Source organism: Protobothrops mucrosquamatus, unplaced genomic scaffold, assembly GCF_001527695.2.
Source record: "Protobothrops mucrosquamatus isolate PMUCROS unplaced genomic scaffold, P.Mucros_1.0 scaffold966, whole genome shotgun sequence".
NCBI classification, from domain to species: Eukaryota; Metazoa; Chordata; class Lepidosauria; order Squamata; family Viperidae; genus Protobothrops; species Protobothrops mucrosquamatus.
The window spans coordinates 655,831-683,502 of NW_015387209.1; the positions used below are offsets into that span (position 1 = coordinate 655,831).

The following is a 27,672-nucleotide window of genomic DNA, read 5'->3' on the forward strand; positions in this document are numbered from 1 at the left end:
TCTGTAGTGTACAATATTTTTTAAATTAACAATAAATCTCCCAAAATGATTTTACTGTTGAGATTTAAGAAATGTAAATCTTATCAAATACCTTCCATGTAAGGTTCTTACTGATTTAATGTAACAGGAAGTTATTATATTCTCAATTTCAGCTCCACTAAAACTGTTCATCTTTAACCTCCTTTGGTAACATATTCCATTATTCAAAATTAAACACACTAAAGCCATAATTCTTCCTAAAACTTAATGAAATGATAGATCAGAAAATGTGTCTGACCTTAAGAAACATACATCATGAATTCAAAGTCATTCTAGGTTAAAAAAGGCCATTTACTTGATTATAAACTCAAAAGTAACATGATAATTTTAAAAATCCAGTATCTGTGCCATTTAAGGTATTTTAATCTATTAAATTTTTGAACACTAGTAATTACTTTGTGAATATATATTGCCCTCAAGTGTCAATTTCATAAACTTGTGGACTACAAGTTTCTCCTTCTGTTAATTAAAAAAATGGTTCATTGATTAATTTAACTCATATTAGGCTGCAGGTCTTCCATTTCCTACATCATATGTTCCTTCTGACTTCAATGGTCACTCATGCCATAAATACTGTGGTTAAAGTGTTTCTTAATGAACATTTGGGAGTATTAATTCATACAACTACACAATACAGTCACATCAGTCAAAGATAATTCTTTCAGTCCCTTTGGCAGAATTGCAGTTAAGATGATCTCTGTGTAATGCTGTAAAAGAAATGCTGGCTCAAGAATTGCAGCTCCCTCATATACTTAAACTAGGGAAGAGCTACATTTTACAGTAAACATTTTAGAGGCTGATGATTCTTGAAACAATCTTTTTGCCTCTACAATTTTAGGAAAAAGGTTTTTGAGACAATTACTAACAACCTGAACATTTTGTGCAGGAAAAAAAGCACAAGAGAAATTACAAAGTTCATTAATACAAAAGTAAGTTCACAGTTATTTTGGCCTTAAAGTAATTCATGTGAATACATTCGTTCATTACTGTAAATTAGGCTTTTTCTTAACAAGTGCAGGAAAAAGTGTACATCTGTCAGTCACATTCAAGCACTCTGCAAAAGTCTGCTTTGAAGTTACAAATGTTACTGACTAAATCAGTCTCAGCAGACCCTGTTCTTGCTGCCCTTCCAGCTAACCCCCCTCAACACAGGATAAATAGAACCCTTGTAAAAAGTGTCCCCACTATTTAAGTGCTAGCCAGGCCCTCCCCCCAAGTTTTGGACTTTGGGTCATAGTTAAACTTGCTTATCTTTTTGATACATTTTATTTTTTTCAGCTCTGGAATTTAAAAAAATGTATTTGCATAATTAGAATTCTAATCCAAATTGATATTTACACACCCAGGGTATTCATGAGGGAGAAAGATAAGTAATGGGCAAATGCACGGGAGGCAAATGTACCTATGGAACAAAATTTACACATTTTCTCTTTTTAATGCAATAATTTTTTTCCTTGTAATAAGTAGAAGACTCTTTTCTAAGCTACCCATATTGCAGTAATCGGCTGGATTAGTCAGAGCTTTTGCTGGATATTTCTAATCTTCTTTGAACAGAACTTGATGTTCTACTCTGGTTGCCTTCATTTTTCCGCCATATGATAGGATCTTCTAGACTGCCAGGTGTCTTGAAAAATGTTTCTTGAGTTGTTGGACGCATATTCTTAGGAGTTAGTGGAGTTGTAGAAGGCTATGCACAAAATGAGATAATACAGTTTAATAGAGATTATATATATCAACTTATTCCCACTCAACAAAACTTTTAGCATTGTAAGAAAAAATAGCATTGTAAGAAATGCTCAGTCCCATACTAATGAATGCAATGCTGATTTGTTAGACTTGAAACAATGGAACAAAATTATTATTCGAGAAAATTATTTGAGAGGCCAAAAAATCTGTGCATTGAAAACATTTCCACTGGACAGTTGCAAAAGGCCACAGTGCTTGGACCCACCAATATATGACATCCTAGGTTCTTAGGAAGAACTACATCCATATGAAGCCCAAAATGAGCCAAAGAACCGGCAGCTATGATTTCAATGTTGTAAATAGGTAATAATGCTAAAACCAATCTAAACATATAGCTGATTGTGCAATCAACCATAATAATAATAATAATAATAATGCAAGTATCTCCAGCAGTATGGATATATACGCACTGCAGAATGCATGGATCTAAAAATGAAATATTTCAAATTACACAACTAAATAATTATATGAGTAATTACCTGAATGAAGGCCTTATAATAAAAAAAACTGTTTACAACATAACAAAATAATTAGCAATAACTTTATGAACTTTAGGTGGCAGATATGTACCACAGTTTTGGAAATAATATTATCTAGCTTAAGTAGAATCAATATTATTGTATTAATATCTTCTTATGAATGTTTCCTCCTTGCTTTATAATAATATTACCTTTCTCACCTGTGGTAGATTCAGAAGAGTGACTGGATGTCCCATGCAAATTGATGAGTCCGTTTTAACGGAGTTGCAAGCAGATCCAAGGAGAGGATTCAGATGTACAGCTGAATGAAACTGCTGGTGTGGTTCCAGTGTAGGTATCTGTGATGAATTTGGAGTTAGCACGGCAGGGGTCCCAATGAAAACAGGAGTTGTAGAAGTCAAGCCAGGCATACTAAAATTCACGCAACTGACATTTGGGAAAGAGGCAGAAGATGAAGAATGAAGTTGGCTTGTTCCTGCCGAGGAATAGATAAGAGGGAATGGTGCCAATGCAGTAGATGGAACCATCATACAAGGAACATTAAGTGAAGGCAAGCGGCTTGAAGGTAGGCTGACAGGAGCAGAGGCTTGGTTGGTAGGAAACAGGAAATTTAAACCATTTAATCCTAAAACAAAAGAAAGAAAAAGATACCAAATACAGTAAAATCCTGTCTTCTCAAGGATAAAGACAAAATAGCAATGACCTGTAAACTTTCACATTCAAAACGTTGAGCTCAAAATACCATTTGAACTTCATTGAATATCACTGGATGTGTTTGAGCCTTCTCAGAAATCACATAGAGCTTCAGGCATAGAATTAGAACACTCCTGGAAGCATTAAGCTGAAATGTATCAAGACATTCAGTTATATATCTGCTATATTATGTATCTATCTGGATTTTTTTCATTTTTTTAAAGGGTTGTTGGCATTTTATTGAAAATCTCTCTAGGAATTTATAGCTTTTGTGAAAATATATTTTATCTAAATGCCAAGTTAACATGCATGTTCTCAGTTTAGCCCTTACCAGCTGCAGGCTGTACGTAGAGATACTGTGGTAAAAAAGATGGTTTGCTATTTTCCTGAGAGGTTTGTTCCTTTTCTTTCAAGTTTTCTTTTACATCTTTATTCCTGTGTGGTTCTTCATGGTCCTGGGTTGCTGTTATGACAGTTTCCAGAATTTCAGAAGTCCCTGATTCAAGTTGAAAGCCTTTCTGTTGGTCAAGGGAGCTGCAGTTATTGTCTGAAGAAGATTTTGCATCACGACCGACTTACCAGAAGATTTTTTTTTTTTTAATGTGTTTGTTGGAGTAGAATCCTATGTGTAATGACACACACTGAGATGGTGTTTATAAGACTTAGATGAACGCTTTCCAATTTGTCAAGGAAAACCTCAGAAAAGGGAATTGAAACTTCTTTGAAAGTATCTCACGACCTGGTCGTCCTCAATTAAGTGTCTTGTTGAAGAAAGGAGTAAGAGCCAATATTCCCTTTCTAAATAAAAAAAAACCCAGCAAAGATAGTCACCATAAAAAGACAACCAAGTGATATGCGAGGGAGATGGAATATACTATTTCATAAATACAATATCTATTCCTTCGGATGACTCCCTGAAATAGCTTTCTACAGGTTCTGAATTTCTCTTACCTTGGGTACTACTAATGAAATAGGACCATCGCTCTGCTCCAGGCTTTGTCTTTTGGCTACGGGTGCCTCTTCAAATGGAGCTGCAGTGGGAGGTGTACACTTCTGGGAACTCCGCTTGCGAAAGTAAACTGGAGATTTGGCAGTTTCTGATGAGCAAGGGGAAACGTGGCCTTCTGTGTCTTCACTTCTTTTTTCTGGAAAATTTTCCTGTGAATGACTTTCATGAAGTTTGCCACACAGCATATAAAGGGATGGAGATGGCAAGTAAACAAAAGGTTGGCTGGGGAGTGCATTGGTTTCCCTTGTCTCAGTTTTGGAAGCTGATACAGCAGATGACGGTACATTTTGATTGTTTATCCCATTTGGTAAAGACCGATGTAATGCATCTGAGTTGGTCTTTTCAGGAAAGCAAGAGAAGACATTAGCACAATAGTCTGAATCTTCTGGAACAGGAAAAACTGAGAAGGAAGAAATGATGCCCATATTTCTTGCTGCTTCAATACTTCTATTAGAAAGATGAAGGAAAATAATTAGACCACATTAAACTATTCCCATTCTAACATAATCTTTGTCAAACAGCTTTGGATGCAACCCAAATATCTAGAGGTTTAGATAAATGAAACTATTTCATTTAATTAATGATGGGAAGAAGATATGAGGAACTGAAAGAGATTCAGATAAGCAACATTTAGGCAACAGAATTAGGTCTGAAATAGGCCTGTGGTAAATTGCAGACACAGTGTGAATTAATATACCTACTAGTAGAACAAATCCATTTTTTCACACAATGGTTAATCACCCTAATTAAAAATATCTCATTCATGCATTACATCTTTATGTAATTGATGTGGTTTCTATATATCATAAATATAGCTAGAAATAAATATTCTAGAGTTCATCTCATTCTAAAGTCACTTTATGTTATGACATATGGCTACAGTACACCATTCAATGCTTCATGAAACACAGACATCAGCCTTCCACCACTAAACTGTAAGTTGTCAACAAGTTTAAAACAGAATATTATTTTTATAAGACATCAGATTTCAATTTCTATATACCTTTTATTATCTTCCAAATTTTGGCAGCAAACAGATGCTAGGCGTATCATTTTGGAACAGTAATCATCTAAGGAAGATCAGAAAATCAAATCAATTATCAGTGTGTGACCGTAATACATGGGGAACATATAGGATTAAGTAAAAAGAAAAGTCAGCGAAAAAGCATTTCACAATCTCTTTGATGAACTGTCAAAAAGGATCAAGAATACCTTTTATATATATTTTCTAGACTTGTATTTATCAACCCTGAGCTACAAATATTTTGTTTTTTAATTGGTAGTCTAATTTTAGTTTACAGACAGAAACTGTATTACACAAAAATAAACACACAAACATTTAGCTATTAATTGAAAGCTATTAGAAGAGCTATGGCTTTGGTTAAGTGCTTGTCCCAACATTTACCTTGCCTTTCTTTGTGTGGGCTGCTTGGTTCAGAACTAACTTTCCTTTTGACCATTTCAGAAGGCTGAGGAACACTGAAAGAAGCATGGCGCGACAGTCGATCTTTTCTGTTGGAGTAAGCTTGATGTGGAACACGGGTTGGTCTTTTCACTTCAGTAAGAGTAGCACAGGTTCGAACTTCCATTTTTGTATCACCTAAACAAATACACTCATATTAAATTGGTTACTCAAAGGATGACATATTTTATTATTTACTAGACCATGAGTCCTGTAGCAAAACATATAGTCCCTTTATTACTTTTTCTGCTACATTTTCTACATGGGAAAAATGAACCTTTTTTCCCCTTCTAACAGTCTTCTTACCATAAATCATATCTCTGCTTCCTAACTATTTGCTCATCATATATAATAGTAAAATTACTCCTTGTCTTGCTTCAGAATGTCACTGACACGCTAGCAACTTTTTTTATAAAACTATATTTATTGAACAGTGTGTTTACATCATCTCTCCATATCTGTTCTGTCATGTCTCATTTAGAGCTTGCCATGTTAAATATTTATATGTTCACAAATTATTCATCTCTGATGTAGTCTTGGTACATCACATGGATACTAAACCAGTCAGATTAATAAGTATATACTTGGCTAAACAAAATCATAGGCAGAACTGTTTTTCTATCACCTTATAATACCTATTGAATTTTTTTACAGTGTTATCTGGATATCATCAGTTTTCTTCATAAATCCAGAAACTGATGTAAAGCTATCTGGGAAATGACTTGGTAATGCAAAAATAGAAAAGTACCATTATTTCCAGTGAATTCCACAGGCCCAATCCATTTAAAGGCTGGCTTACGACCTCTTTCTTCTGTTACGTGCACTTTCTTGATGAGTCCAAGACTTGTCAAGACATTAGCTATATCATACAGTCTTCTTACCTTTGCTGAAATGAAAACAGCTATAGTTCAAATATAATTAACTATATGTCCTCATTCGTTACATATAAATTTAACAAATTAGAAAAAAGCAGTGTTAATGAAAAGCTAAAATTATGGGGAATTGGCACAAAGTAAAGTGTCCTGCAGAATGTTGAGGGTCATTTGAATGAATAAATAAGTGGATAGACCTAAAAAATCAATATGTTATACATTAAAGGATTTATCAGTGAGTAATGACAGTTGGATGCTGTTGGATTTAATCCCTGTAGGTTATTTTCCTTTTATTAACAACGAATTAGAAGCACAGCATTTTAGGAATATAAAACTAGCATTTCAAGTAATACTACTTTTAATTTTTTAACATTGATTTTAATCAAGCAAGACTGTATCCTATTTGAAATGTGTTAGTATCTTAGCCTTTGACAAGAGATGCCATACTAATTTTATGTGATATCATTTCAGTAAATATCACAAGAAATTATTATTGCATAACATTTGAAACAGGTTTCCTGGTATTTGTACATTATACTTATTTTCAAATTGAAATTGCTTTTAAAAGATTTTTAAAAATCATATGCTGTAGGTTCTCTAATTCTGCCAATATAACTATTACTTTTCTTGCTGACTCAGAACATTCATTCCCCAGAAGTGATTCTTACTTTTAAACTTGCTGTGATCAGCAGTATCCTGGCTTTCTTCTATCAATATTTTTGCTGCTATGTCAAGAGTGACTATCTTGGTCTTGGAGACAAGAAACAGCATGACAAATTTCTGGCTCATAATCCTCAATGACTTGTCCTTTCTGCTGTTTGCAGATGCTGTATTACAAACAAAACCCAAGTCACAACATGTTACAATATTAACAGCCAAGAAAATATTATGAAGACTTGTGCAAGACAAAAAGTGAAAGAAACAAAATCCTTGTTGGAAAGCATGTTTTTAATGAGCAGAAAATAATTGCCTATAACAGATGGATAGCTGCACTTTAACTATCTCCAGGACAGATGAAAGGATTATAAAATGATATCTTAAACAAGTGAAGTTGGAATGATTATTCATTAGGGAAGTGCAATGCTTTGAATCCAAAGCACCTTGTCATTTTCTTGCTAATCACTCCGTAACTCAAACATATATTTCTCTGGGATGACACAATTACTATATATGCCTGTGAAAAATCTTCATTTTTTGAAGGAGAATCTGAAGGTGCCCATATTTGTTTTAAAACATCAGTCCGCTTCAGATGTGAATTGCTGCACTTCCCTATTCTCCATCAATTATACCAGAACATAGAAGCATGGCATCAAGTTATGAAACAATAGCCATATACTCTATGGGCTGCAACTTGAGGGCAAAACACAAGCGTTATTTGACATGTGATTGACCACTTGAATCTAAAGAAAATGATTGTTTGGATCTAATAATTTCTTTAAAAATGTAAAATAGAATACAGCATATACTTCTTACATACATTTTTTAATATTGTCAGTTCTCTTCCTTAACTTACCAGATTGACAATCTGTCTCTGAGAAGTCAAGCAATTGTCGATCTTGGAAATCTACAAAGCTCTCTTTTTTGTGTTCTCCAAATCTACACTCAAAGTCGAGTTCTTTCTGCTGGAAAGAAGTCATGAGTTCTTCATATTTTTGAATCTCTCCTATTTCTTGGAGTTTTTTCAGAGTCTGGCTCAAACTGTGGCGACCATGCCAACAATACTGATTCTTAGCAACTCGGCTAACAAGATCAAGAGATTCCAGGACATTCACTATATCATAAATTCGCCTGCGTTCAACTCCTAGATGTAGGAAACCAAAGCATAAGACAGAGAACATAATTAAGGAATTGTAGCAGTAGAATTTTTGAGAGGGAAGACAAATGATGGAGGTTTACTTCTAAGTGCAGGGATCCCAATTTTTTCTGCTTAGCATTTAACTACCTCTGTAAAAATAAGGACTAACAGAAATGTTACAATTCTGATGAGATTGTAATTGCATTAATTTATATAAGATAAAAACAATATGGTAATGTGATAGAAACACTTTAGGAACTACTTGTGGCAGTATAAATTTTAAAAAATACTGCTAAGTACTCTGCACTATTCAACAGAATGTGCAGAGGATGCATCAGAAGACCTATAGATCATAAATTTTGTAAGGAATTTTGTAAGTTCAGAAGATCTGGCAGTGATGCTATTTATGTCAATAAAGGTTTGTATCATTAATAAGAAATGATGGGGTATCAAAAACTGCAGAAGTTAATGTACTTGTGAGGTACATTGTGAGGTAGCTATAAATAGGAAGGTGCAAAAGCATTATTCTTCCTTAATATGGTAATAACCCTGACTGTAACAGAACTTCCTTGTGAGATGTCATGCACAGGACTGCACTGTAAATCAAATGATCAAGTCCTTTTCATTTAAAGATACTCATTTGCAATTGATCTTGTAAGAACAATTCTCTGTTGTATGTAATGTGGACAATTGGTGACACACTGGCTCCGTTTAAAATGTTATATTCTAATATGCTTGTATGAACAAGGAATTATTGATCCATGAACAATACCCTTGAGCTCTGCCAGATTCCATATCAGCTTCAGCTCATTAATGGGCCGCCAATCCTGTACAATATTTCCAAAGGTAGACACTAAAAATATCGTAGAAGCAACACATAATTTCTAATTTATAAATTTCTAATTTATATATACATATAAATATAAACACTGAAAAGAGTTTAACAATTACTGTGCAGGAAGAATAACAATCCCAAGTCCAAGAGAAAAGTAATAACCAGATTGTGGCAGAGCTCCTGTTAAGGCTGCTTTCTGGAATCTGAATTTGTTCCAGTGAAAGGAAATTTTTGAACTCTTATTTTTTTTATTCCAACACCAAAACTGTCTTAATGTTCCTTAGTGAAAAGAGCGGGAGCTCCAGATTTATTATAAGAGGATTTAAAATGTCTTACGGTCTTGTAAATGCACATATATTATCCTGTAACACAAATATACAGATATTTGTAATGTTCAAAAACAATTATGCAAAACTGAGTAATACTGTTAGAGATAAGAAGACTAGCACTATTACCCGGCAGTAATGCAACTTTAAATACTATTATTATAAGTAGCAGCAATAGTTGCTCCTTATTCATGACTTGAGTCTTTGAAAAATTTAAGATGGTTCACCTTAAAATATACATTGAAATAGGTATTTTTCTTGAAGTCGATAGTGTCAATAAAATTAAGTAGGCAACTGGGAACCAGCAGCATATTCAGTTTCTGAGATACCTGATACACTAGAACAACTTGTTAAATCCTTTAAAAGCAAAAAACCCTACTTAGATTATACAAAATACAATAGGTTAAAAAAAACCATGGTAGTTATAGTCATTTACTTTTACTTTTTTTCTTTTTCCTGTTGTATTTTTTTTCACTTTTAAAAAAAGTACTTTCTGTATGGGGCTTTTTTTTCATTGATGTATTTTATCCTAATTATTCTTGGGTTTTTGTTTTTTCCCTTTTTGTCATTATTTTATAAGTAATGATAATAATAATAAAAAAGAATTCAGCTGGGAACAGATTACTTTGAACCTATGGTATATAAACTTGCTATTTATTCTCCATTCAAAGATTTACATTTGGAATAAAAGCATACTTTCTATTTTTCATTATCCATGAACTAAACTGAAGATAGTTGCATTAATGTGAGTTTTGGGTACTATAAAAAGTGTAAGTTGAGAGATATGTAGTTACTTTGGCTTAACAGCAGATCTGGGGGATGTAAGTCTTCACTGAAAATAATTTACTGCTCTTATATTTCTTGAGGCTTCATTTCTCATTATATTTTTCATTAAACTTCCTATAGAAGAGAAATAACTTTGCTATGCAAAACAACTATTTTAAGGCAATCTGTTATACAAAAATGTAAGAAATCATATAATTATATGAGGCCAAAATTACATCAATAGTCTAGTAATATCGGTTCACCTATAAAGACTTAATAGTCAATTTTTGTTTAATGTAGTCTCCCCCGACCTGGTATCCTCTTGTTGGATATGACTACAACTCACAGCCAGCAAGGCATTTCCTGTTCAGCCTTGGGTGGCAATATATTTAGTGGAAAACTATCAAACCTATCATTGCCCTTTTCTTTGGGGTAGGCCCAAACTAACCTCATATCCCTATTCAAATGTATTCATTCCTTTTGCTAGCACTGTACTAGTGATCACTACTGCCATTTCTCTCTTCAGTAAACCAAGTGGAACCCTGGAGTAGAAGTAGTCCTTGACTTATAACCACAATTGAGCCAAAATTTCTATTGCTAAGGCAGTTTTTAAGTGTTTTGCCCCATGTTGTGACCTTTTTTGCAACAGTTGTTAAGGGAACCACTGCAGTTGTTAAATGAATCATGTGATTGTTCAGTGAGTCTGGCTTCCTCCATTGACTTTGCTTGCTGGAAGCCAGCTGGGAGAGTTACAAATGGTGATCATATGACCCCACAACAGTGCAACTGTCATAAATGCATGCCAGTTGCAAATCGCCCGAATTTTGATCTGAACATGGGGATGCTGCAATGATCTTAAGTGTGAAAACGGCAGTAAGTCATTTTTTTCAGTGCCATTGTAACTTCAAACAGTCACTAAACAAATGGTTATAAGTTAAGGATGCCTTAATGAACAGAAAGCTGTTCTGTGTCAATCTCTAGAATATGGAAGGAACCAAATATTGACTAGAATAGAATAGAATAAAACTGGAAGGGATCTTGGAGGTTTTCCAGTACAGCCCCCTGCTCAAGCATGAGAATCTATACCAGTGATGACGAAAGTTTTAGAGACCGAGTGCCCAAATCGCAACCCAAAACCCACTTATTTATCTCTGGGTGCCAGGTGGGCGTGGCTGTGGTCATGGCAGACTGGGTGTGGCCAAGGTGGACATGGTCACCTCGATGTTGCTCGTGGGGAGGGACACCTGTGAGGGCCAGGCAGGGTTGGGGAAGATCCAGGGGTCTCTGGCAGGTGGGGCGGTGGGCAGGAGGCTCGTCCTGCGGGGTGAGGCGAGGCAAGGCGATGTAGGGTGGGGGTGCCATTGTCGCAGGGCAAGGCGAGGCAGGGGCGGCTGCTGCCTGACACCATCGGCCCCTGCACAGAGGCCAGCGAGCGTATGGGGGCCGACGGTGTCCGTCAGCAGCCACAGCCCCACTCTGGGGCTCCGCAGCCCGCCGCCAGCAGTTCAGAGAAGCTGCCTCAGAGCTGGACGGTCGGCCGACAGCTGAGGAGGTGATACAGTGGGTCGTACCCAGAAAAAGGAGAGCATGCGAGGCCAGGAGGGATGGGAAGGGGGGGGGGAAGGGAAACCAGCCATGCTGGGATGCATCCGGGCACGTGGGACCTCGGTGAGTTAGCGGGCAGCTGGTTGAAGAGGGACGGATGGTGCACGTGCCCAGAGAGGGCTCTGAGTCCTGCCTCTGGCATGCGTGCCATAGGTTCGCCACCACTGATCTATACCATCTCAGATAAGTGACTGTCTAGCCTCTTCTTAAAAATCTCCAGTGATGGAGTGCCCACAATTTCTGGGGGCAAGCTATTCCACTGGTTAATTGTCCTCACTGTCAGGAAGTTTCTTCTTAATTCCAGGTTGCTTCTCTCTTTGATCAGTTTCCAACCATTGTTTCTTGCCCTGTCCTCTGGTGCTTTGCTGAATAACATGACCCCCTCTTCTTTGTGGCAGCCCCTCAAATACTGGAATACTGCTATCATGTCTCCCCTATTTCTTATTTTCTTTAGACTAGCCCACAGGTCGGCAACCTGCGGCTCCGGAGCCGCATGCGGCTCTTTGAGCCTTCCCCTGTGGCTCCCAGCCTCCTCTGCCATTTGCAGAGAGACAGAGAGGCACTTGCGCTTCCCTGCTTCTCTCTCTGTGTTTGTGTTTGTATTTGTGTGTGTGTGTGTGTGTGTGTGTGTGTGTAAAAGAGTAGACTCACAGTGTTTTCTGACAAGCTGAAAAGCTTTTTGGGCGGGGCTCCTCCCTTTGCTGCATCTCTGCAGGAAGCAGGAATGGCAGGAGACAGCTATCTAGCCCAGCTATGCTGACTCAGGAATTCTGGGAGTGGAAGTCCATGAGTCATAAAAGAGCCGAGGTTGCCTACCCCTGAGCTTGTTGGAGAACAGCTTGAAGCCAGCTTGCCAGGTGAGCAGAAGATCGGAGAGAGAAAGAGAAAGAAAGAGAGAAAGAGAGAGAGAGGGAGGGAGGGAGGGAGAGAGAGAGAGGAAAGAGAGAGAGAGAGAAAGAGAATGGGGGAAGAGGACTGGCAGACCAAGGGCAGAAAGAGAGAGAGGGAGAGAGAGACCCTTTTGACATCTAAAATGAAAATAATACTGCATATATCCTTTTTTACCTTTATGATATAAAAAAGGATATATGCAGTGTTATCTTCATTTTAGATATCAAAAGGGTTTTGCGGCTCCCAGTGTTTTGTTTTCGATGGGAAACGGGTCCAAGTGGCTCTTTGAGTGTTTTGGGTTGCCTACCCCTGGACTAGCCAAACCCAAGTTCTGCAGCCATTCTTCATATGTTTTAGTCTCCAGGTCTTTGATCATTTTAGTTGCTCTTCCCTGAATTTTTTCCAAACTCTCAACATCTTTTTTGTGATGTGGTGACCAAAATTGGCTGCAGTATTCCAGGTGTGGTCTTACTAGGATTTTATAAAGCGGTATTAATACATCGTGTGATCTTGATTCTATGCCTCTGTTTATACAACCCAGCATTGTATTAGCTTTTTTGGCTGCTGCTGCACACTGCTGATTCATGGTTAAATGATCGTCCACTAGGACTCCAAGGTCCCTCTCACAGTTATTGTTTTTAAGCCAGGTCTTGCCCAATCTGTATGTACCTTTGATTTTTTCTACCTAAATGTAAAACATTGCTTTTCTCCACATTGAAACTCATTTTGTTGGATTGTTCAAGTTTATCAAGATCTTTTTGGATCCTGAGTTTGTCTTCTGGGGTGTTGGCTACTCCTGCCAGTTTGGTGTCATCTGCAAATTTGATGAGTTCCCCTTCAATTCCCTCATCTAAGTCATTGATGAAGATATTGAAGAGTACTGGGCCTAAGACAGAACCTTGTGGTACCCCACTGCTTACTTCCCTTCATGTAGATGTAGTACCATTAAGGACTACTCGTAGAGTACAATTTGTCAGTCAGTTACAAATCCATCTGGTGATGATGCTGTCTATCCCACATTTTTCTAGCTTACCAAGAAGTAGGTTGTGGTCTACTTTGTCAAATGCCTTGCTGAAGTCTATATATACTAGGTTCACAGCATTTCGCTGGTCTACTAATTTAGTCACTTTGTCAAAGAATGAAATAAGATTGGTTTGGCATGATCTGTTTTTAACAAACCCGTGCTGGCTACTAGTTATAACTTTGTTTGCTTCTAGTTGTTCACAGATCTGTTTTTTGATTATCTTTTTCTAGGATCTTCCCAGGTATTGATGTTACAAATAGAATACTTTAGTTTCTTTCATACTCTAGAGTCTGACCAACTGTGTGTGGAACTGCTCATGAAATTTCTGGGATATTTCCCAACGATTTCTGAAAACAAGAGTGATCCATAAGGCACACTGAGTGCCCTATTTTAATGGGTTCTCAGCCCTGCAGCAGTTGGTGATGCGCACAAGCCTCAAAGTTATTAGAAAGAGATATTTTCTTGACAAGGGGCTAGTAGTGATATCCTCCAGAAGATCACATCTCTGAGGTAAATGCCAAATCAAGTGTGGCCCATGATTAGCTGAGATTACCCATTGTTGTCATGGTGGCTATGAAGTTCTGACTTGATTCTTTAGGGAGAAAGCTGGAAATTCCTCAGCATTTCAGTTTCAGGAAATCAACCAGACACCCAGCAATGAATTTAAACAGCTTGGGGATGGAGACTGTTGAGAAGCAGGCAGAGCAATACAACAGCATCATTTCCAATTTATTACTCAACTCAGCTTCACAAGTGGCAATTTGTGGAACTGATCATTTGGTGACAATCAAAATATTCTGCAGCACTATTGCAATGACCTCTCTCCAGTCTTAGAATTATAGGTAGTAAAATAACTTCTGTTATGATTTTATTGATAAAGAATATTCTGGAGACTAAAATTTGCATCATCAAGAAATAAGGAGATATGAACTGAGTCAGCTAAAAACATGGAAAACATGAAATCCCCCAAAATAAATTTGGAAATTCTATAACTGATTATAAACAAATTATGTGGTTCACATTTTAAAGCAAACCACTCATTTCACGTTTTCAAGGTATTAGATGGGTTGAAATAGTTCAGTTTTAATGTTTGTCTAAATTAACAATGCACTTATTAATTTCAAAGCATACTATTCACACTATATAGTGCATGATATTATTATGTGTTGATGTGGAAGGGAGGCGATATAGACTTAAAAGTGAATACCTGCCTGTGAAAGTAACACCATGAAACACACTGATCTGATACAGACTCTTTCAGCTATGCTTTTTCCTACTGGAATGCATTGTTGGATCGATTCCTGTGAAGGAATCACTTGGCAGCATTACAAAACAATTTAGCAGCACCTTCTGAGAAAACTAAATAGAACACATGCAAATTACACAGTAGCACAATACAGTTAAATATGGCATATTTACAGCACTATGTCTGATGGATTCACATTAAGGTCTATATTTGGTTTATTAGGAACATTCACTTTTGCAATCAACATTATTTTGCTTGGATACATACCAAGACTGGACGCCACTTCATCCAAAGAAATTGTTGTCTTCTCTGCTGATAAAGGGTAACTAGGATAGCGAGCTAAAAATTTTTGACACAGCAATCCTAAGCTTTTCTGTTTTCTGCTGGGTCTTTGTTTCTCATATTCATCTGCAATTCCATCATCTGCAGTATCACACTAGAAACAGAGAGAATGGTTCTTTATGGCCATCTGTTACATTATGCTAAAACATTAGTTACATATAGCTGTTTACTAATACATGTACAAACTATTGTTTTAGAAACTCATTTCTGAAAACTAGATGTATTGCTTTCTTATTACAAACTGTATTAGTATTCAGAAACATATAATTTAGAAACATGCTACTATAATTCATATAGAAAGCAGATTTGGTTTAAAGAAGTGCTGTTTTACTTATAGTTTGAAACAAAACCTTGCTCTGGAAAATCCAGGGAGAATAATTCAGCTCTTAAGAACCATCAACTAATCTGGTATTCATATATATTTTCTTTCCTCTTTGGAAGCTTCTATGTTACACATTTTCAGCAGTGTTTTCACTAGAATGAGTGAAGAATGCTTCAATTCAACTAGTCACTTCTTTTGCAGCAACTGCTCAAATATTTCACAAGTAGGTACAAAGTTTGGGGACCCACCCATTTTAATTTAGACTGCATTGAGGAAGATACTTTTGCAATGCCTGAAAGTCTATTAAGTCTATATTAAGTTGTCTTTTATGTCTGTTCCTGCTCATCTTCCTAGTCTCATATACAGTACATATCCATCCATCCATCCATATGTACAGGGCTTTTTTTCTCATAGAACGCCCAGAACGGAGTTCCAGCACCTTTTTGGGATGAAACCTTGTAGGGTAGGCAAGGCGGGTTGTATAATGTGTGAGTTCCGGCACTTTTTTTTTTTTTTTTTACAAAAAAGCACTGCATATGTATACCACAGTGCCAAAATTATTAGTTAATATATTGGTAGATACCATGAGACTCTGATACAACGTAAGCAGGGATATTATGGCAAGTTGAGATTTTATTAAAATGATGAAATGTATGTCACAATGTCACAATGCAAGCTCCACCTCTTATACACTTGCATGCAATATCTCAGTGCAAGTACAAAAGGGGGAGACCGATTTTGGACTTCCACCCACTAACAGTGCATATCTATGACAGTAAGTGGCGATTCCTAAAATATCACTGTAGTCAAAGTGAAGTTTTTTGCAGGCTAAATTGAATCAATATGTTAATTATTATTGGGAATGTTTCAATCTGATTCTAAATTGATACAATTTTTTATGACCTTTCTTATTCTTAAATGTTACTAAGAAACACAGTAAGGCCCTGGTCATGGGTTTGCACAGGGAAACCTGCAGTGATATAAGGGGGAGAAACAGAAATACAGGAAGTCCTTGATTTACAACCACAATTGGGATTGGAATTTTGGCCATAAGTTGTTGCAGATGTAACTCAAGGCAACATATGACCACAACTGAAGTTTTGACAGTTTTTTATGGTGGTCATGTGGTTGAAAGTCCAAGTCCACTTTCCCAAATGGGGGTTTTCTGCTGGAAATTGGCAAAAAAATGAAGCAGTGGTTGTAAAGTGCACAAAATGAGATCATATGACTGTGGGAGATAAATTATATGTCCAGGCTTTAAATTCTGCTAAATTCAAAAAGTATTCAGATGGCAACAGGTTGCCATTGTCCTGTCATGTTATGCCCTCAATCACACATATTACTGGCCCTGTATTGCTCCCATGAGAGAATAGAATGCAAGTGAAGGTTGCTGAGATTGCAGATGTTAAACAACAGCTGTTTACATGCCTAAAGAGAATGTTATATAATTAAAATAGGTAGCCGTTTAATTATGACAATATTCCCTGTGACAGGTGAGTTACCTGTGAGGAATCGGGGAGAGCATCGCTGAATTCATTGTTCTCAATTGGTCTGAAGAGTTCTTTTTTCTTTTCCCTGTCCCGCATGTCAGGACTAGCAGCACTAATAAGCATCTTTAGGTTAGCTGTTGGAGTCCATGGATCTGCAAGAGGCCTATCTGTCAGCTTCACAGGTGTAATTGGGCTTCTCTCAGGAGTACAGATTTTTTGCTTGGACAAATCAATGGGCTCATTTTTCATGGGAGTCTTTGGGGTCATTCTAGGTCGATCAAATATATTTTCCTGTTAGAAAGAAGGCAGCCAATTAACATATAAAATATATAACTCTCAGGTTGTACAACACATCAGTTTCATATCAAGAATTACCTGCTCAAGACTCAAGACTATTAATGGATCCTAGCCAAGATGATCAGACATTCCTTTAGTATTGAGGGTAGGATACCTCTCAGAAAGGGCGATACTGTGCTCTTGTTCTTCTCATAGACATCTCAATGTCATCTGGCTGACTTTCATGGGAACAAATGTGAAATAAGATAGTTCTAACCACACAAGGCTCTTCAAATAGCCTACCTGACTTTTATAGGGAGGAAAAGAGATTACAATTTGGGAAGATGATAAGAAACTGACTCAACCTAGACATCAGAACACTTAAGTCACAGAAATTGGGAATCAAATTTAGATCAACTATTCTCAGAACAGTGCTTTTCTTTATTCATATTGGGATAGAAGGAAACTTCAAATTTGGAGCAAATCACTGTTTAGAGTCTTAGACTTTCCAGCTTCTTTGAAAAATACTTCCTAGAGGAGTTGCAGTGTGTAACGGCACATCACATAACTTCCAGATACAAGGTGATCCTCAACTTACAACCAGTTGCTTAGTGACTGTTCGAAATTATGACTGACCTAAAAAAGGGTACTTATAACCCAGATTTGAAGTTTGAATGGTTGGGCCCTCTCTACAATTATGTGACTGAACTTTGGATGCATGGCAACATGGCCACATTTGTGACTATTCACAACATCCCATGGTCATGTAACCACATTTTACAACAGTTTGCCGAAAACCAGCACTTCTGGTTTCAGCAAAACTGCACCCATAGGGAAAAACTGCAGCCTTTGCTTTACTGTTGTCACAAAAAAGATGATAAAAGCCATGCTTTATTATCATTATGGTCATATGTTAAGGATACCCGTGTTTGAAGGCCTTTATTTAATAAACAAGGAACTTGTTCAAGCATTGTGCTTGGTCATGATTTACTGTGTTGAAGTGGTGGGGACCAGAATATGTAATTTCTCAATCAGAGAGCAATGGTTAGTCTTTCTAAAATTAATGCCTTCATATTTGAAGAAATCAGTAAAGATTCAATGACTGCTTTTTTAAAGTACTGTTACAAATAATAGTTGCAAAAATATGTGTAGATACCAACAAAATTCTCTGATAAAACTCTCTGATGTAGTAAAGGTTCATCCTTGCTGTATATGGCAATCACATCACATCTTTATTATTTATTATTTAATGCTACTAAATTATATATTCAGTTTGGTCTTAAGGACAGAGATGTGTAGAATAATCACTTGATTTGCCATTTTTTCTATCCCTCTTTGTAGAACCTGCTTTTTCTTTAAAGAGTGCAAATCTTTGGGGAGACATGAATAGAGGGTCCATCTTTCCTATCCACTTTTGGTTATTCAACTCTGTTAACAAGACATCTTGGTTTAGGCTGAACCTAAGAACTAAATCTTATTTATAAAAACTCACATTAGTACAAGTGGAAATAATAGTATAATGCCTTGCACTTAAGTATTATGCAACTGCTTAGAATGGTGGAACTTTACAGAGAAGAAATGTTACTGAATAATTCTTATTAAGACGTCTAGCTTTGTTAAAGGGAGCATTGCACAGCAGTCAACAAGCATTTAGACTTGTTTTGCCTGCTTAGATGGTTAGACATCTAGAGATTCATTGTAGATAAAGAGTGTGTCAAAGGAGTCAAATCTGCTTATGTAACCTGAGTGGGTTGAGTAGAAGCAGTTTGATAAAGAAAAAGCAGATTATGTCTGCATTTTTATATATTAATCTTTTTTATTTTTTTCTCAGCTTTACAAATAACTTTCTGAGCTAATAGTTCCATCAGCTGCTACACATTTTAAGTGCTACTTAAAAGGAGAAGCTTATTCCTCTTTTTGATATTTAAAACTATTTGTAATTTATATTTTATTAAATTTATATACATGTATATATGTATATATATACCGGTATGTATATTAAAAAACCATTTGCCTGCCTCAAATTGCATAGCTAAAAGTGTATTTGTAAAATCAAAATAATTACTTGCATTGGTGAAAAGCAACTTCAAATACCCAAACAGAAAAAAGAAGTTATGCATCCAGGTTTTCAACACTACTGAATCAATAAATGCAGATCCACATGCATAACCTTCATGAAAACATTAGTATTTCCAGTTTGGTCTGGTTCAAAGAAACTACTAATTAAAAGTCTTGTTTATCAGGAGAGTACCAGGAAGCGTTCATCTGTGGTTCATTAAGTTTTATATATAAAATTGGGATTTCAACTTGATTTTTTCCAAACAAGCCAGAATCAGTTCTCAAGTCTTTTGTTATACAGTGCTCTTCTACACAATTGGTTCCATTTTTTTCAACTAAACATCACAGCAACAAAAGTATAGAAAAGAGAGAATATTGAGAAAATTGACTGAATTTTAAAATCTTATAACTCACAACACTGAACATATTACTGGGCACACTTTAGAATCTATTAATGAAACATAACTCAGAAACAACAAATTAAAGATTGTATGATTAAATGGTTGCAAAAGTTGAAAACAGTTGGAGATGAGGGAGTAGGAATTTCAATTGAAAAACAGTAGTACACTCACTTTAAACATTACACTTAGAAAGAACTGGTATGTTTCATTGCAATATATTACTCTAGTCATGATTGCTAAGATGACTAGCTCCTTTTCCTTAAAATGGTAAAAATGGATTGAACAAAGTAGATCTTCCATATGTTGTAGGAATGTTGTAACAATCAACAATTTTAAAAATTAATTTATGGTAGAATAAAATAAATTTTGAAAGTTGTAATTTCAACCTTTTATAAATTTCACCAAACACTCTCCTTCCAAATATGTTGAACTGACCATATATCTTATATAAATAAAAATGTAAATGTTTTTGTTCAAAATCTTACATCTCCGAAAGTCCTTCACCGATTGCTTTGAAGTTTTGACACAACTCCTGCCAGAGCTGCTGGGACGTTCTATATTGCATCAGTTGCTGCTAGAGCTGTAAGTTTTGGGAGGACCCACCAGGAAAGTAGCTAGGCCCTGATTGGATGTCCATTGCATTTATAGTGTATTTATTTTGTATTTAAACTCCATTTCAACTCCTGCCAGAGCTGCTGGGACGTTCTATATTGCATCAATTGCTGCTAGAGCTGTAAGTTTTGGGAGGATCCACCAGGAAAGTAGCAGCCCGCGCGCCTAACGGCCCGCGAATTACATAACTAAAAATCATAAACAGCAGCAGTTCATTCAGGGCAAGTGTGTCTCAGATTCCCTGTATCTAAGAATGTCTGGCTTAGTTCAGTGCAACACTTGCCTTGCAGCTGTCTTTCGCAGTACCCTTTTCAAACCTGGAAACTGTCCTATCTGTAAACAAATCACTAGTCTACAAGGACAGATCATTTATCTAGGGTCTGTAATCTGTGCTCTTCAGGCAGAAATTAGGCGTCCAGTTCAGCCCCTCTACTCTAGTAAGCCTCCGTGCTATCAGCCCCTTCTACCACAAAGTTCCTGCAGGAGAAGGACAGTGTGGACATCCGTGGGATCTGGCAGGGTGAGAGCTGTGAACCATAAACACAAAGCTTTTGCTGTGTCCCTGCACAACAGTTACAGTGCCCTTGCTGACCTTAATAGGGACATTAAGGAGACAGGTAAAGGTATTTGTGAAGGTAACTCAAATAAGCAGGGGATTGTGATCCGAGACGAAAAACTAGATTTCGACAGGGAGAAGTGTGAATCAGCTATTACACATCAGTCATGCAAGAAGAACAGAAAGGCATCCAAAAAGAGAAGCTACCTTCTGGTAGGTGATTCAATTATAAAGGATGTAAATTTAGGAAAGGACACAGAGGCTTCGAAAGAGGTCAGGTGTCTTCTAGGTGCTACTGTCAGTAGGGACAAGAAACGTATTTCTAAAATAATCAAGAATGGCAGCAAGGGCTTTTTATGTGGAGGCTATTGTACATCTTGGCACTAACGATCTGTCCCAAAAAGATGTACACTCTGTGCAGAATGATTTCCAGAGCTTGGGGAAGGAACTTAGCAGAATAGGCTGTAGGCTTACTTTCTCAGAGGTTTTACCAGTGTATAAGGAGCAAAATGGAAAAGGCCAGCGCATAGCACAATTCAATATGTGGCTAAAGGAGTGGTGTAAAGGGGAAGGCTTTGGATATATTAGTCACGATGTCTGTAGCTGGTCCNAGCAAAATGAAGCCTCTAATAGCGAGTGCCACACAAAGTGCACTAACCAAATAGGTGGTAAGACAATAGAGGAACTCAGGCACCACACAGGTTATGTAGAAAAACACAGGGCCAGTCACAAAGGACTCAAATGTCTATACACCAATGCACAGAGTATGAACAGCAAACAGGGTGAACTAGAAATTCAGGTTAACGAGGGAAGATATGATATTGTTGCCATTACAGAAACATGGTGGGATAAAACCCACACATGGAACACACAGCTAGAGGGATTTAAATTATTTAAAAGAAACAGACCAAATAAAAGAGGAGGTGGAGTTGCTCTCTATATAAGAAATAACTACATCTCTACAGAAATAGAGCACCACAATGATAAAAACTGTCTTGAATGCATTTGGGTCAATATAAAAGGGGGAAAAATGACATTGCCATAGGTGTATACTACAGCCCACCCAACCAAACAGAGGAAATAGATGAACTTTTTGCTAGTCAACTAACTAAGGTATGTAGGAAGCACATCATAATAGTAATGGGGGACTTTAACTACCCTGACATCAACTGGGAGACAAACTCTGCACCAAGTGGAAGATCAAACAGGTTCCTGGCAAACCTAGCAGACAACTTTGTCTCCCAAAAAGTAGAGAAGGGAACTAGGGGATTAGCCATTTTGGATCTAATTTTCACTAACAGAGATGAAATGATAGAAGGTGCTGAAGCCATAGGAACCTTGGGAGGTAGTGATCATGCAATACTAGAATTCAACATTATGGAAGCACAAGCAATAGAACACAGTCAAACTAGAGTCTTGGACTTCAAGAGAGCTAATTTCAATAAACTTAGAGAGGGCTTGGGAAGGATTCCATGGAGGAGAATCCTCAAGGGGAAAACAACACAAGAAGCTTGGGAAATTTTGAAAAGTGAGATAATAAAAGCCCATCCTAGCACAATACCAACAAAGAGGAAAAATAACAGCTCTCAAAAGAAACCAGCATGGCTGCATAAAGAACTCTCTGACAAATTGAAAGATAAAAAGGACAAGTATAGAAAGTGGAAAGAGGGGCACATAACTAAGTCAGAATATCAGCAAATAGCCCGAGCCTGCAAAGATGAAGTGAGGAAAGCCAAGGCTCAAAACGAACTAAGGCTTGCGACCAAAGTCAAAAATAACAAAAAAAGCTTCTTTCAACATGTAAAAAACAAGAAAAAAGTGAAGGAAATGATTGGTCCATTAGTGGGTGAAAGTGGCAAGAAGGTGACAAGCAACAGGGAGAAAGCGGAACTATTTAACTCGTTTTTGCATCTGTCTTTACACAAAGGGAAAAAACAGACCAACCTATCAAAAATAGTGCCATAAAAACAGAATAGAAACACAAGTTAAGATAGGCAAGATTTATCATTCACTCGTGGACAGGTCGGATCTGCTCAAGTTTAGCGGTCCTGGTCTACCTAATGTGGGGTTCCAAGAGTTCCTTGATCGTTTACACTAGAGACTTGGTGACTTGATATAAAAAGTTTCTAGGACCTCGTGTCCCCTTGATGGTCTCCTGACCTAAAGAGCCGATGTAGTTCCCATCTTCAAAAAAGGAAACAAAATGGACCCAGGAAATTACAGACCTATCAGCCTGACCTCAATACCTGGGAAGATCCTGGAAAAGATAATCAAACAACGAATCAGCGGACACCTAGAGGCAAACAAAGTCATTACTAAAAGCCAACATGGGTTTGTCAAAAATAGATCATGCCAGACAAATCTTATTGCATTCTTTGACCAAGTGACAAAATTAGTGGATGAGAGGAATGCTGTGGACATAATTTACTTGGACTTCAGTAAGGCATTTGATAAAGTACATCACAACCTACTACTTAACAAGATAGAAAAATGTGGGGTAGACAGCATCACCACCAGATGGATCCATAGCTGGCTGACCGGCCGTACTCAGCGAGTGGTCCTCAATGGAACCGCATCTACATGGAGGGAAGTGTGTAGTGGGGTGCCCCAAGGCTCTGTTCTGGGCCCAGTGCTCTTCAACATCTTCATCAACGATTTGGACGAGGGGATAAATGGGGAACTCATCAAATTTGCAGACGACACCAAGCTGGCAGGAATAGCCAACACTCCAGAAGACAGCCTTAACATACAGAAGGATCTGGACAGACTTGAACACTGGGCACTATCTAACAAAATGAAATTCAATGGTGAAAAAAGAAAGGTTCTACATTTAGGCAAGAAAAACCAAATGCACAAGTACAGAATAGGTGGCACCTTGCTCAATAGTAGTAACTGTGAGAGGGACCTCGGAATCCTAGTGGACAATCACCTAAATATGAGCCAGCAGTGTGCTGCAGCTGCCAAAAAGGCTAACACAGTGCTAGGCTGCATTAACAGAGGGATAGAATCAAGATCACGTGAAGTGTTAATACCACTTTACAATGCCTTGGTAAGGCCACACTTGGAATACTGCATCCAGTTTTGGTCACCGCGATGTAAAAAAAGATGTTGAGACTTTAGAAAGAGTACAGAGAAGAGCAACAAAGATGATTAGGGGACTGGAGGCTAAAGCATATAAGGAACGGCTGCTGGAATTGGGTATGTCTAGTTTAATGAAGAGAAGGAGGAGGGGGGACATGATAGCAGTGTTCCAATATCTCAGGGGCTGCCATAAAGAAGAGGGAGTCAAGCTATTCTCTAAAGCGCCTGAAGGCAGGACAAGAAGCAACGGGTGGAAACTAATCAAGGAGAGAAGCAATCTAGAACTAAGGAGAAACTTCCTGACAGTGAGAACAATTAACCAGTGGAACAACCTGCCTCCAGAAACGGTGAATGCTCCAACACTGGAAGTTTTTAAGAAGAGACTGGACAGCCATTTGTCTGAAATGATATAGGGTTTCCTGCCTGAGCAGGGGGGTTGGACTAGATGACCTTCAAGGTCCCTTCCAACTTTACTATTATTATTATTATTATTATTATTATTATTATTATTATTATTATTATTAACGTTGCATTCGAACACGCACGTGTTTTATATACCTATATTATATAGATGTCACATCTGTGACAGGTAAAAACATGCGTTTTTAAAAAACAGCGCCATCTGTTGGACGTAAAAGCAACACACGCTTTTACCAGACTGAGCCACAGCAACGCGTGGCTGGGTACAGCTAGTAATATATAATAACAGCTGCAAGGATTTTTATATGCTTTTCTAAAAATGGATGTACAATTCAATCTTATTTGGAAATGATTTCTGAACTATAATTCTATACATGGATTTGTGCCACACCCCAACTTAATCTGACATATAATCCATATATATTATTTTTCAATTAATTGTTTATTATAGTTTTTTCTCCTTATTGATTTAAATTGTAATAAAGAGACAGGTCTTAATTAGAAATTGGTTATGAAATATTTTATAGAACTTTGGTATTTTAGAATATATTAGCCATTTGAGATTTACTGGTTATTTGAGATGTGCTGGTTATTCACCCATATTCTATTGCTTGTAGGTAGTTCTAGACTTATAACCATAATTGCAAGAGAAGAATAGGTAGAACTGGGTGGTGGTGGTGTGTGTGCAGAGTTAAGCTTGTCATTAGCGTAGAGTCATTATATTGCTACAAATGGTCCAAGTCCAACCCCTCTTAAATTCCATTGATTCTTATCTGGTGCCAATTTAATAGTGAAGCTTAGTTGACTAGAGTCCTGTGTATAGGCTTCAGCTTATACAGCCACAAACTTATAATTATGACCAGAATTTCCATTACTAAGCAAGGCAGTTAAGTAAGACTTGCTCGATTTTAAAAACTTTTTTTTTGCCACACTTAATCACTGTAATTGTTAGGTGAATCATGCAGACATTAAACAAATCCAGCTTCCTCTATTGACTTTGCTTGTCAGAAGTTGGCTGGGAAGGTTGCTAATGACCACAGGATACTGTACATGACCACAGGATACTGTAACTGTTTTAAGTACACTCTGTTTGCCAAGTGCCCAAATTTTGATCACACGACTGCAGGGATGTTGTGATCATTGTGTGAGGACTTATTTAAGTCACTTTTTTCAATGCTGCTATAAGTTTGAACAGCCACTAAATCAGACATGTCAAACTGCCGGCCTACGGGCCGGATGTGTCACGCCAAAACCGCACCCACCCCATTGCTGGCAATGGGGAAAAAGTCGCGATACATCGCACGACGTCACGAGTTTGACATGCCTGCACTAAATGAATAGTTGTAAATTGAGGATTACTTCATATTGTTTCCCCAACTTCCTTATCACATTTTCCATGTTCTTTAAACATGTATTTGTATCAGTACTCTTTCCATTTATTCTTTAAATAAAAAATTAAGAATAATTAAGACAAAATTATCTGCTCTGCTTTTTTCTTCTTTAACTTTTTCTTAACATAACTTTCCTTTATGTTTGCCAGAAGCACCTCTGTAGATTCATTTCATTAAAATTATCTCCAAATATTGGTCCACAATATTTTGCTTTTCTCAAATAATGGCACATTAGTGACTGCATAATAATAACAATAAACCAAAGTTATGTACTGCCTGATTCCCAGCAACTATGGGAAGCTCATTACAATGAAAAAAATTACAATAAAATAAATAAAACATTAAAAGTAAAGTTAAAAGATGACCATAGGCTTGGATGAAGAACCAGGTCTTCACAGAATTTCTGAGAAACAGCAGAGTGGGGTCGATCTGGATGGGGGGGGCTCATTCCAGAGATCAGATACTATCCTGCCCAGCTAGGATTACTGAATAACCCGCAATGGCCCAATTCCACTTTGTCAGGTTAATTATGTGATCTGCTATCAACATTTGATAGTAAATTATAGTGCTTTGTTTTGCATTATTTTAAACAAATCAGGCATAACAAATTTATTTTACTTAGCCCACAACCCTGACTCCCTCCCAAAGTACTGAATTTTAATCCCAACACTCAGCTATACCACTTCCAGACTTCAAGTGGCCTTTGGAACCTCCTCAAAAGTTTTTAAAAAGTCCTTCCTGGTTGCAAAAGTTGTATCATTCCTGCACTAAGTCACTAGTTGTGTTTAGTTAACTTGGTAAGCCCAAACCAAACAAAGAATGTTAGCCTGGAGTAAATTATTTCCTAGCTCCTTAATAGAGCAGAGCTGATTATAAAAACATAGAGCTAATGCCAAGCTGAGATGCATTTTAAGAGAAATGTACCCAACAGAAAAAGAGTGGCAAGGTATGTGGTGGACTAGGACTACTCTTCTTTATTTTAATGGTAGAGCTAGTTAATCATTTAACATAATGATAATCATCCACAGAATATTACAATAAATCCATTCCTCTAATTTGTTGTTTGACTTTTTCATTTCTGAATGTCCCACTACAATCTGAAACTTTGGACTATAAAGAAAATAATTTAAATAAAGCCTTAGCACTGCCAGCAGATTTTAAAGTAAAGAACTCCAGGTTTTGGAATCCAGCTCTGCCTACTTACCTTTTGTGCACTGTCTCCATCTTCATTTATGTAATCCATCTTCCCATGTCTCGGGCTAATCAGGTCTTTTAGTGTTAAACAATTCAACTCCATCTGTAAATGTAAAAGTTGCTCAACATCTTCAGCATCTTACATCACTCCCCCTCCCAATAAATTTCAGGTCCCGTATCCCACCTCCTCCCGCGAAATTATGAGCAAATTTTAGGAGAAGGCGAGCTCCCTGACGCGCAGAATGTATAACAAACCAACAACAAAACTAACAACAAAAAGTTTAACTTCAACAGAAGACGCCTGGGAATGAGCAGCCCTGGCGAATCTGTCACTGACGTTCAGAGTTACTCAGCCGGGATCGGTTACTTTTGGCGCAAAGAACCTGGACGAGGAATCCCGGCTTTGAAAGGAGCGGGATTCCCAAGGACTCACCTCCCAGATCAAGGCGGGGACAATCCAGCTCGGCCCGCGCCCTGAAGCCGGAGAAGGACCCCTCTCCCGGCTTAACCCCGACCCCTGGGGCAGGAAAGGCAATTCCCAACTCTGCGAGGAAGTGGGAAAGCTTTGGGGGATCAAGGTAACAGGACCCGTAAAAACAACGGCAGAATTTCTTTCTGCAGACCACCCTCCTCTCTCCTTCCCGCTCCCCGGAATGTAGAGGCTTACATTTCTCGACACTCTTTCTCAAAGGGATCCCTGGGTTTCAGGCTCGGCGTCTCCAGGCTCGCTAAGGTCACCCCT

At 37.5% G+C, this 27,672-nt stretch overlaps 1 protein-coding gene across 1 annotated transcript; it reads right to left on the minus strand.

Annotated features, from left to right (window-relative positions):
• Positions 1 to 1,548: 1,548 nt before the first annotated feature.
• On the minus strand, positions 1,549 to 27,630 carry E2F7 (E2F transcription factor 7). Its single transcript, XM_029284811.1, is given in 13 exon segments — positions 1,549 to 1,726; positions 2,465 to 2,889; positions 3,289 to 3,531; positions 3,869 to 4,413; positions 4,970 to 5,036; positions 5,372 to 5,566; positions 6,177 to 6,314; positions 6,969 to 7,127; positions 7,814 to 8,101; positions 15,055 to 15,223; positions 16,954 to 17,232; positions 26,941 to 27,033; positions 27,598 to 27,630. Coding segments are annotated over 12 exon segments (2,778 nt in total). The 5' UTR covers positions 27,598 to 27,630; the 3' UTR covers position 1,549.
• Positions 27,631 to 27,672: the final 42 nt, after the last annotated feature.